A 12,393-nucleotide genomic window follows, 5' to 3' on the forward strand; every position below is an offset into this window, starting at 1 on the left:
GTAGATCAAAGAGCATATAATCACTACGTGTAGACATGCAAGAAAAAAAGTGGTTTATGTTTTTCTTAGTAAAATGCATATTTTTTTGTGTTTTTAGGCATCTATTTAAATCCTACACAAATATTTCCATCTAAGCAGCAACCATCAATGAAACACGTAAATAAGTTAATTAAATACTTAGCCTTAACATATATTATTATGTTAAAAGTCAATAGTTTAATGAGTTAAATCAATAAAATGATAATGGCGCTGATTGAGCCGAATGACCTTTCGGACAAAATTACCGAATATCAATACATTCAATCTAAGGCTAAATGTCATAATCAGCTGTTCAAAGGTCGCCATTTTGAATTCTTGTGTGTGGTTTTAGCATTAGAAACAAAATCTGATTTTAATCTCTAACTTTTCATACAAAATACTACCTATTAACAGACATAGAAATTTTTGTGGCAAAAACGAGTGCTTGAGAAAATGAGACATCGGACAAATAATAACATCGATAAGTCAGTCATAAATTAATAATTAAAAGATGTAAATTCTACTTGCTGTAATTTACCGGGAAATTTCAAGAATGCAAATCAATTACAAATCCAACCATAATTTCTTTATTACATATATTAAGTATTTAAAAATAAAAACGCAAACTGTAGAATACTGTGTCATAATATAAGAAAACTACCAATGGGTGTATCAAAGAAAATATCGAACGTGTGTATTTCGCGGTAGCTATCTTTTTATACAATGTTAAAAATATCTGTAAGACTAAGGTAACATCAATACATCGATATTTGATTTTGTCACAAAAACTTCTATGTCTGACTATTAACCAATGGAGTCTAAATTTGCCAGCTTAAAAACTTCTTTAGTTTTTAAATTTAAAGTTGAATTTTGAATGTCATTTTGGATGCAATATCCGTGGGACGAAGCCAGTTAATTATTAACGATATCGTACTCAATAAAAATGGCAAATTAGTAAAAAAAGCTAAATTATTCGGTACAATAGTTTTTTTTAAATTCATATAATAATGTTTGTTTTATATAGACAGGTTCATATTTGAGATATAAAAACTGTGGAAAATACTGTTGCCTCCGTTTGTAAACATGTTTTTAACTTTATATCATACCTAGTTGTCATTGAGACCGGATGCTCAAAACTATCTTGACATTCAATGTCATGTGACACACGATTCCTCAAAAACCAGTAGCCAAAGTGACTTTTAGAAACCGGATTAAGTACTAGATTTTGATTTTAATAATTGTCTATTAGATATTTTTTAAGAATAGATAGATAGAATACTCTTTATTGGCACACCTCAGTAAAAAATACAAGAAAATAAAATAAACAATTGATTAAATGTAGAGGCAGACAACAGGCGGTCTTATCGCTAAAGAGCGATCTCTTCCAGACAACCTATGGGTAGCGGAAACAGACAAGTTAATCGAAAAAGTTGTTGTTGCTAAAACGCTATGAAGCCTACATTCACTCGTACAATCACAGTAAATAAACATATACACATATAAGAAATACAAATAGATATATATAATATAAACAGAAATATAGCTAAATGACAGAAGCATGTCAGCCACAGAGTAAAAGTAACTATGTAGTATATAAATACTAAGGGAGAGATAAATAATGTACTTTGAGTGATTTTTTAAACACAGCCAGAGATTGAGCGCGTCTAATGCCAACGGGTAAAGAGTTTCAAAGTCGGACAGCTTGAAAAGTAAATGAAGTGTTGTACAATTTTGTAGAAGATGGGACGGAGAAGAGCAGGCTGTGCGACAGCCTCACAGAATTTAGATAGTTAAAACTTGATGTAGCGGGGAGTTGCTGGCAGGAAAATAATAGAATATAGGTAAGACAGACAGAATATGAAAGTTACGACGAAAACGAATAGGCAACCACTTGAGCTGTGAGCGGAAAAGAGAAACATGGTCATACTTGCGTAACGCAAATATGAACCAGATGAAGATATTTTGAATGCGCTCAAGTTTATTCAGTTCAGTTGCTCCTCCTAGGTCGATTTATTTATTTAAACTTTATTGCACAAAATATATAGAACGATGTACAAACGGCGGACTTAATGCCAAATGGCATTCTCTACCAGTCAGCCATAGGTCGACTTGTGTAAGATTGTCCAATAATCTGATAAATAAATAAAATAAAATAATATTTATTTCTAGTATTAGATTAGATTATATTAGTAATAACGTCGGATCGCTCATTAGGTCATCAGTCATATTCTACTGTTACTTTATAAAAAATCTTACCTTAGTTTTCGCTTGAAGCACGCTGGCGCCATTGGTGTTCACAACTCCATTGTTGCACTGAGCCTTGTGGACGCACACATATCCCTGTCCGGCGCAGGTTTGCTGCAGCTCCCCACCGCTATGCGCGTGGCTTTGCACATTCCCAGTACCCTGGAAAGCTTCGTCGATGTTCGACTGGGTCTGCTGTTGTTGTTCGAAGTCGAATTCACTTGTCTTCTGAGTATTTTGGATTAGGTTCACGTTGGATCCAGCGGTGGAGGCGGTGAAGGGGCTTGGGGAAGATCCTGTGTAGCCGCGGTTGCCCTGGCCTTGACCGAAACCTTGGCCTTGGAATGAGGATTGGCTCGATTGGCTGCTGAATGTGCTCTGGCCACTGCCTCCGTTGATACCTTGACCGAATCCTTGCGATCCTTGTCCAGCGTTGCCGCTAGCGGCGCTGTTGAAACCAGCCTGGGCGCTGAAACCACTCTGTCCTGAGCTGGCGCCGAAGCCTTGTCCGGCGGCTCCTTGTCCGCTACCAGCACCGAAACTTCCACTTGCACCGAGCCCAGCTCCGCTTCCTCTAGATCCAGATCCAAATGCGCTCTGGCTGCTTGAGCTTGATCCGAATGAGCTTTGACTGCCTTGGCCTCCGAATTGACTGCCCTGAGCGCCAAACTGTCCGGCACCTTGGCTGCCTTGTCCAGTAGCGCCAAACGAACCAGCACCCTGTCCAGTTGATCCAGCTGAAAATCCAGCCTGGAAGCCAGATCCAGCCGCGTTCTTGTTGTACTGACCGTTCAAGAACGGATTACTCTTCAGATCGATTTCACCTCCGTTGCTGCTGAACGTTGAGCTGGAAGACTCGAAGGAAGACGATTGGAATCCAGATCCAGCGGGCTTAGCGCCGCCTTGCGCGGATGCTCCGAAACCGGCGGCCGAGCCGGCGAGTTTCGAGAATTCTCCATTCAGGAAGGGATTCGCGTTCAGGTCAAAATTGACAGCACCGCCTAGTCCAGCACCTCCCGCGCCACCAGCACCTCCAGCGCCTCCAGCGTTACCACTGCTGGTAAATGAAGAGCTAGACTGGCTGAATTTCTCAAAGCTTCCGCCACCGCCAGCGGCGCTGGCCTTGAAAGGCGAGTTCTCGTTCATCCACCAGAACGGTCCGTCTTTAGGGATTCCGCCTTGGAACACATTTCCTAAGCTACCAGCGGCATGGAAAGTGAATTCGTTGCCTATGTCGGACGCGGCTGCCGCTTTGAAAGCATCGATATTGCCGAATCGTTCGATAACGCGTCCATCCTTTACTTTAAGTCCGGCGCAGCCCTTGTCGGAAGAGCAGCTTTCGAATGAGGACTGGGAATGCACTTCAGCACCAGGCAACGCCTGTATAGCTGCTAACACCTCATTGGGGCTTTTGAATTTCAAATTAGCTGCTCCATTGCATGTGGTACACCGTTCTTCTCTGACTTGCGGCGAGGACTCCTCTGCCTCTACGACGGGTTCGCTCTTTTGAGGCAGCTCTTTGGCTTCTTCAATATTTTCTGGATGCGCTTGAGTGGCCAGAAGGAGGCACAACGCCACCACTGTTCGTAGTAGTGGCTTCATAGTTCTGAAACAATAGAAAATTGAGATAAGTGGACATATACACTCAGTATAGAAATATATTATAAATAATTAGGGACAATGAATACGGGTCCCTTTGTGTGGCATTTTCTATGCAAGATGGCCCATTTTCATTGTCTTTGATGGTTATTATGTTATTATTCTCGAACTACCAAAGCAGTTTGTTTTAACCTATCTTAATTAAAACACAAAATATTACTTTGCTAATCAGCGACGGTCAATTCGGACCGTCAACATCTCCTGAGGATGTCTCGTAGAGAGGCGAAACACGTGTAGTTTTGTACTTTCGGTGGTGGATTGTTATATTTATTTGCGTATTTATTTTTGCGGTGGGAACATTAATTGCATGTAAAAATACGCATGTAAGGTTATATAGGACCCGGGTACGTCCTTAAACTACGTCCACAAGGTATGGGCATTGTGAATGTCATCTCGCTCTGTGTGGTAGGGCACAGCACAGCGGATGTCATTCCAGATCTAGAGCAGAGCCCAACTGGGGAAGTACCTCCACCTTACAGAAAATCGCAGCCAAATAACACTAGACCCTACTCATAGTGTTGTGTTCCTGCCGGTGAGTAAGGTAGCCAGAGCTCAACGAGGGGCGGGAGGGGGTTAGGGTCGGCAACGCGCATGTGACTCCTCTGGAGTTGCAGGCGTACATAGGCTACGGATACTGCTTACCATCAGGCGGGCCGTATGCTTGTTTGCCACCGACGTAGTATAATAAAAAAATTGTATCTAATTATTAAACTAATCCTAATTCCACTCACGTGTTTTTAGGAATCCGTAGGATTAGTTTAGTTTAGTTTGTTAGTATGTCTCACGAGAGTTTAAATTCGATTTTCAATTGACAACATAAGCAAATAAAAATATGATCTCATGTCTAACACTAGACAAGAACAACAGGTGTGTCTATTCATTAATAACCCCCGGAATATTTCATTTAACACTAATCCTGACACATGAGTCAGTCATGTTTGACCCTACTTATCTGACCTGGTGACAACTTCGAAGATGTATTTTATTATTCAAAAAACTTGTTTTGCAAAAATAAAACCCACTCAAATATATTTTGTCTCATAGCAACAAAGCTTAATCAAGAGATAATAGTATTAATAGTTGTCCATTTTATTTCCATCCCGCTGCGGGAGTTCGACACACGAAGGCTTAGTAACGAACTGATTCCAAAAACGCTTCTAAAGAAATCATAGCGATATTATACCGATCTATCAGTGTCAAAAGAGACGTTTTTTGGTTGAAGAAATGTCAGTTTGCTGTGAATTCTTATAAGCATTGTTTGAATCAGGGCGTTAGTATAATGTTGGCACACGGCCCGATTCGAAGAATGATTATACACGTTTAAGATCTTGGAAAGATCTTTAAAAGATCGATAACTAAACGACATGTCAAAATTGACGTTTATTTCGATTCCGCTGTGATCCCGATAAGAACGATATTTGTAACGTCAAAGTGACATTGGTTGCCCGAATCGAGCTGCTTCTGTCAATATTTATTGAGAAGTTATCTAAACCAGAACTTATCGTTATCGTATCTCATTCTTCGAATCGGGCCGACAGTCGCCATCAGATATATTGGAGCGGCCAACGTGTTCACAAATATCTTAACAAAGTCATTATTATCAAGACGTTAAAGTGCATGTGCAGATATTTATGAGCATCTTGGCCGTTCTGATATAATTGATAGTAGTACAATTTCTTTTAGCTTGACAAAAAAAATACGTTTGATTTTCTACCTTGTTGTAATAATTATAAAATCGATATTACAAGATTGGAGACGTGTTATATATATATATATATAGTACCTGGGCGACCGAGCTTTGCTCGGTTATAAGTATTTATTGTAATATGGTGGTCAATAGGTGATAATCTTAACTACATTTTTTTACTAAATTAAACTTGTCTAAAACAATAAAAATTTAAAAATTATATATAAACTTGAACATGTAAAAAAAAAACAAAAGTTAGTCACCGGGCGAGATTCGAACGCGTTACACTCGTTTAGCAGTCCGCGTCTTAACCCGCTGGACTAGACGGACAGTGGCCGGCAAAACGAAATTAGCGACCATATTCTGCGTCGAAAGAAAAACGCATGAAAACTCGAAAACTCGCGTTTCCCCAAACATAAGACTAATCTAGATAGATTGTATACCCCCAAAAACCCCCATATACCAAATTTCAGCGAAATCGTTAGAGCCGTTTCCGAGATCACAGAAATATATATATTTATATTATATATACAAGAATTGCTCGTTTAAAGGTATAAGATATATATATTGATTTTATTTCATTAGTGTTTAAGTACAAAATCCAATGGATTTAAACTATTTATTATATAATGTGCTTAAACTAATTTTGAAATGCTTAGTATCTCAATCACGATTAAGATACTTACATTAAATAGCTTATATTCCGTTATTAACCAATAACATGGGTACTACTGTCAAAAAAAAACGCGATATTAGAATTTTCTATGTGATGATAACCTTTCGCGCCTAAATTAATAAAGTATGCCGTTTTTTTCTACTGATGGAAATGGCTTGATAGACTAATTATTAAATAATGCTAGTTGTCAACTGACTATTAAACTTCATTAAATATTATTAATTTATTAATTAACATATAAGATTTTATTTTAATTCTTCTACTACGAAAATGTCAATATATTTTATTTATTGTCCGTCTCTCATTTATTAATAGACACAAAAAAACAGTCTAATTTTATATAATACTTTTCAATACTTACTTAATAATAAAATAAAATAAAATATAAATACCACTCAACTAGACAAAATGTCATCTATCATTAATAACAAAAAAACTTGTATAATAAAAGTCTCTTATAATGATTATTTCTACATTTGTAAGACAATTTATGAATACCTGATTAGAAGTAAAATAAATTTTAATATATTGTTTTTAAACAGTGGGCAATGATGACGCAAATTATAAATATGTCTAGAAATTGTTTGTTAAGTTATATCAATTACAAATTATACGAAATAGCACACCATTATATACAGATGCAGTTTTGCCAAACATATTTTGGCAATATTTCCGAAAAAGTGTTTTTTTTTTTTTTCAAAATAAATTCAAGCTCACCCACCTTGTCAGTAGAAAAAGGCGCGACAATCAAATGTTCTATGGGAAGTCAACTATTCGTGTCTACATTTTCCGCCTTTTTCTACTGACAAAGATTTTGTGCCAGAGTATAGTTATTTTTATTATTGACGGCAAAAAAAACAATCTCACAAATTAAGGGAATTATTCTAAATTATGAATATAATGTTTGTTTATTTAAATAATTAATCTTTGCTGCTTAAACAGCAATTATTTATGAACTTAAGTAAAGATCAATAATTTATTAAAACGTTATAACATTATGTCAGCATTTGACATATATTAATGCATTTATATTAAACATTTAATTAATTTCATCGCGGAAATAAGTTGTCAAAATTACACCTTGACATTACACATTACATCCCTTTGATATACCGATGATAGAAGGAACTATTACGAATATAACAGGCAAACATGTAACTATGATAGTTAAGCAAAAAACAACCATATGCCAAAGCCTAAAATTACAAATTCACATAATTTTTCAAATGTCAAATCCTTTTTAGGCTATGTTACCATATTAATTTGCAGTTGCTGTTTTAGTTTTTTGTACAATCTCCGTATTTATTGGTATCACATGAAGGAAGGATTTTATTTTATGAGCGGCAAAATAAAGATGGTAGATTAATATTAATATATTCGGCCGTGAACTATTAGAGATGAGATATTTGACTCGATCGTATTTGGTTTGTCCGAAGGTGTGATAAATAATTAATATACAATCCTAGGAAGCATTCGATTGTGTGAAAACCGACATTCAATGAATACAAAGCTATTTGAACAGCTTAAAGGTCGCGTATTCGATTCCTGATCATTTATCATTAAAATTTTGTACAAGTAGTTGATTGTACAATGTAATCAAACAGAGAAAAAAAACAATTTTGCCAAAATAAAGATTTTTAATTTAAAAAAATCAGTAATAAACAAGATTTAATATTCTGTCATTCATTATTTTAATTTACTTTCTTTTTCTGCTTTATTCCCGTAAAAAATTTCATCAAAAAGATCTAATTTAATAAAAAAAAAATCGTTTTATTTCTTTAGTCAATTGATTTGAATAAATATTAGAATTATTTTAAGTTTGGGCACTAAGGTAAGTTTCTTCAATCACACCTAATTGTATTATTATATTCAAGGCTAGGCAATATTTTCATATGTGTGCTTAAGTTTACCTATGGGTTTAAACGTTGCATAATTATTTGGTCAAACTGTTTGCACTACCGAAGGTCGGCAGCATACACACACACACAAACGTACGATCATGATGACTAATCCACTACAACTAACAAATGCAAATTTAACACTCTCTTTTTTGATATAAAAATTGAGAATGAAAATGATTACGTGTTATATTTTTCTGATGATTTGTTATTGAATTAGCACAAGTCAAGTCGCACAATAATTATGGATTATTTTTATTACAATAAATGCTATTATTTAAATTATCATTTTTTAAATGATATATTTGAAAAAATTGAATTTAATACTAAGAATGTCAAAATGTTTTAAAATTATTTATAAAAAAACAGCCTTTTACAAATATGTCTTAAATAAATGAACTAAAAATAGGCATAAAGCTTCCTACGTTACTAAGAAAATTATTAAATAGAAATATTATATTATATTCTTATAATATCCATATATATATATATATATTCATATGTTATATTTTAATTATAAGATATTAGATTATAGGTTTTATTTGAGTAACAATGTTGCTATGCCCTAAAGGATGCATGTTGTAACCCAAGATACAAATAAAACCTGTAAACACTTGTATGTAATAAATAATAGTAAAAAAAAGAAAAATGTTTGGTCAACATTCCGCACCTACATTTTTAAAATAGATTTTTTATAGTGATGTCAACGGTGGAAAAAAAAATACATAGGTAAACTTATATTGAGTCATACGGCTTTAGGCATTTGTTTATATTGTTATCTGTAACTGGTTTCTCAAATTGCCCTGTTTGTCTATTTTCTTCAAAACACAAGTGATGCTGCTTTTTAAAAAAAATTTTAGTGTAGCTTTGTACTGAACAAGTTTGAGTTATTTACTGCTTAACACACATCTAAACACACGTGAGTTTCTTCACTGTTCCAAATACTGAGTCATATGCAATAGCCATAAGAAACAAGATCGATGAACATAAATAAACGACGAAAACGGCTTTTAACAAACACAATTGACTCAAAACGTGTCAAAATGTCAAATGTCACACGTATGAAATGTCGGAGTCATACAAATATCTTAATCAAATATGTTTGAGGTTACAATGAGTTGAAATACACGCCCACGTGACGTTATGTCACTTACGCATAGTGTTGTATGAATGTCGGTTACTTATATTAACACTACCTTTATGGAATCGATGAGAAATCAATGACGGAGAAAATTTCGAAACCATTTTTGGCAATAATGACCATTGGCAATATTTCCGGTAATTATTAAAATAAGGTTTATGCTATCACTAGTTTTTAATGCTTTAGACGTAAAAAATAGTATTTATAAAATTTTCTAAATATCAGAAGTTTTAATTACTTGTTTCAAAAAGGCGTAAAAAATGTGAGAAAAAGACTATATAATAAGTAGGTAAGTAAAAAAATTAAAGTGTATGTAAGATCCGTACAAATCTTAACGACGGCGTTTAATAGGTTACATAATTGTAGCAATTGAGATTGTGTCTTTTTTCTGTATTATTTAATTTATAAAAAATAGCTAATATACCGTTAACGTTTTGGTTAGAGTGTTAAATTCACCTGATATTAACCTCTTCTATATCAGTTATATCACTTATATCTATTTAAGTGAACTATTGATTATGAAAAAAATGTTTAGAGCTTTCGCTTTTACCCTTAAGTCGACAGATAACATAGAACGTCGTGAGTTCAGATTCAAATCTCGGCGCTCAATAGTATCAAAGATTCAACGTGTCAACGTTTATGCCCAGCATTTTGGATGCTGTCGAATTAAAGGATAATTACACTAATACTTCAATTATACAAATAATAAAAACAAATTAAATAATGTCTTAAAAATGGCATTTGTTATTTTATAATTTTTTTAATCCACAGTTCTTACGCATCTCTAATCATCTCTCTGTCCTCGAACCCACGCAGCCCATTTTAGGCATCCTAACGTATGTCTGTTAGTCTGATCGGTATACTTAGCGTCAGCCTTGAGTTCGATTAGCATTAGAAATTTGCAGCACAATACATGTAGGTAGACAATGTAACCTCATACTGATGATAGGTAACTATCTATATTTATTTTGATTAGCTGAGAGGTCAAATCGTTTCTGTAACCACGCCTTTGTACGTCTTATTTTTGTAGGAGTTTAAATTATCTTTATATAACATGTTGGCATGTTTATTAATCTGTATCTTAATGAAAAGGTTTGTAGTTGTAATATTTTGTAGTAAGGTATAGTTCGTTTTTTAGCATTAAAATAAGGTGAGCAGTTTTGACGTGTCTGTTTATTTTAAAATCACTTTTGAAAAATAGGTCACAGAAATTATTTAACAATTATAAATCATATCCGTTATTTTACATTCTTTTGATTTTATAAGTAATATAAACTATTTTTTTAAAGCGTTTTTCAATAGTCTTCAATAAAAAGACACGTTAATAATGCTTACATTTGTTCTAATGCTAAAAAATTCGAAATATATATGTCGCATATTATACATTGATATTCATGATTTAAAGGATTTCATTTTAAATTTTAGTGATTAGAACTTTGATGACATGTTAAAATAAGAATCTTATTAAGACACTTCGCCAGATGTGGGTCAAATTTATTTCGATCTTAATATCCTATTAAAACCTCTAGTTAACCTCATATTGATGATAGGTAAGTATCTAAATATATTCATTTTGGTTAGCTGAGAGGTCAAATCGTTTCTGTAACCACGCCCTTGCACGTCTTATTCTTATAGGCGTTTAAATTATGACAACATGTATTGTAATGATAACGTTTGTGGTTACGAGTATACTGGTTATACAATATTTTTAGTATTTTTACTAGCTTTTATTTTAATTGCTCTGTGTTAGTATGTATGGGACAAATCTTGCAAGTTAAATTTGACCCACTTCCCGGTTTCCGATGAAGCTGAAAATTTGCATACGGGTGACAATTCAATATTATGGTACCATCAAGCTGATCTGATGATGGAGACAGGAGGTAGCCATAAGAACTCTGTGATTAAACAACGCAACCTAATTGTGTTTGGGGTTTTTATTTTGGTGGAAAAAAAAGTACAGTCAGCGATAAAATCTTGTACCAAAAATGAAATTTTTGCCAAAAAGTCATTGTAGTATAAATTTAGCATATTGTTTAGTAGTTGTGCTCAAAATTTAGACGAAATGTAAACAAAAATACGATGACGGTTTGATGGATAATGTGGTTAATATTTGGACCCTACAAGGGTATACACAAAAAATATAATAAGTTTTTGCCGAAAATATCATAAAAGCTTTTATCGCTGACTATTTTTTTGCACAGGCAAACCCCAAATGCAATTAAGTTGCGTTGTTTCATTATAGAGTTCCTATGGCCACCTCTTGTCCCCATCATCATATAAGCTCGATGGTACCATAATATTGCATTGCACCCAAATTACATATTCCAGAGATCGGCGGAGGTGAGCTGTTTTTACTTTTTACGTCATTAATGTCATGTAGCTGTGTCTTGTAAATGTTAATATGGATATGGAGTATCCATATATAAATATTAAAAGAAGAAAAGACTGAAATGATTAAACTAAAATTAAAATTCACTACAAAACGAGTGCTAAGCTTTTTTATTTATTGTAATAAACACCTATAAATTTTTCTATATTTTAAATTTTTAATTTGTTTCGCCTTGAGTTTAATATCCATTTGTATATAGAAAGAGATCTTTCTACATCCACTGATGTGAGTGGAGTGAAATGGATATACAATATATTTATATTATCTAAGGAAGCTTGCTATAATACTAGATGAAACTTTTTTGTCACTTTAGCAAAAAGCTGTGCAAAATAGATTAATCACATTCCTTAGACTTTGATTGCGACGCGACGTAAAGCTCGTAGCAGAAGGGCAGCCGAAATAAAATAATTTAATTAGTTTATAATTATTAATAACACATGGGGCAGTTACCAATGAATGACAAGGTATGTCCATGTTATACTATATTCCTTATTTTGTAATCCACAAGAAAAAATCTGTGCGACTTAAATGCTAATTACAATTTAACAGCCATAAATTAAGCTTTAAATTTCCTTTAAGAACTCATTTTAATGTCCCACGTCTAATTTTATTGTGTAGATCTCTAGTCTGACTAAGATTTAAATATATTTTATTTCTTCAGAGTACCAGTTAATTGCTTTA

The 12,393-nt window shown here is 33.9% G+C and overlaps 1 protein-coding gene across 1 annotated transcript in view; it reads right to left on the bottom strand.

Moving 5' to 3' along the window:
- The window catches only part of LOC133532949 (hornerin-like), a 105,013-nt gene that overhangs the window by 73,461 nt on the left and 19,159 nt on the right, over positions 1-12,393 (bottom strand). The window contains exon 2 of the mRNA XM_061871827.1: positions 2,275-3,868. Within this exon, the coding sequence (XP_061727811.1) occupies positions 2,275-3,864 (1,590 nt within the window). The 5' untranslated portion in view covers positions 3,865-3,868. The remainder of the gene's footprint in view (positions 1-2,274; positions 3,869-12,393) is intronic.

The sequence above is a fragment of the Cydia pomonella genome, chromosome 28 (genome assembly GCF_033807575.1).
Source record: "Cydia pomonella isolate Wapato2018A chromosome 28, ilCydPomo1, whole genome shotgun sequence".
Taxonomy (NCBI): Eukaryota; Metazoa; Arthropoda; class Insecta; order Lepidoptera; family Tortricidae; genus Cydia; species Cydia pomonella.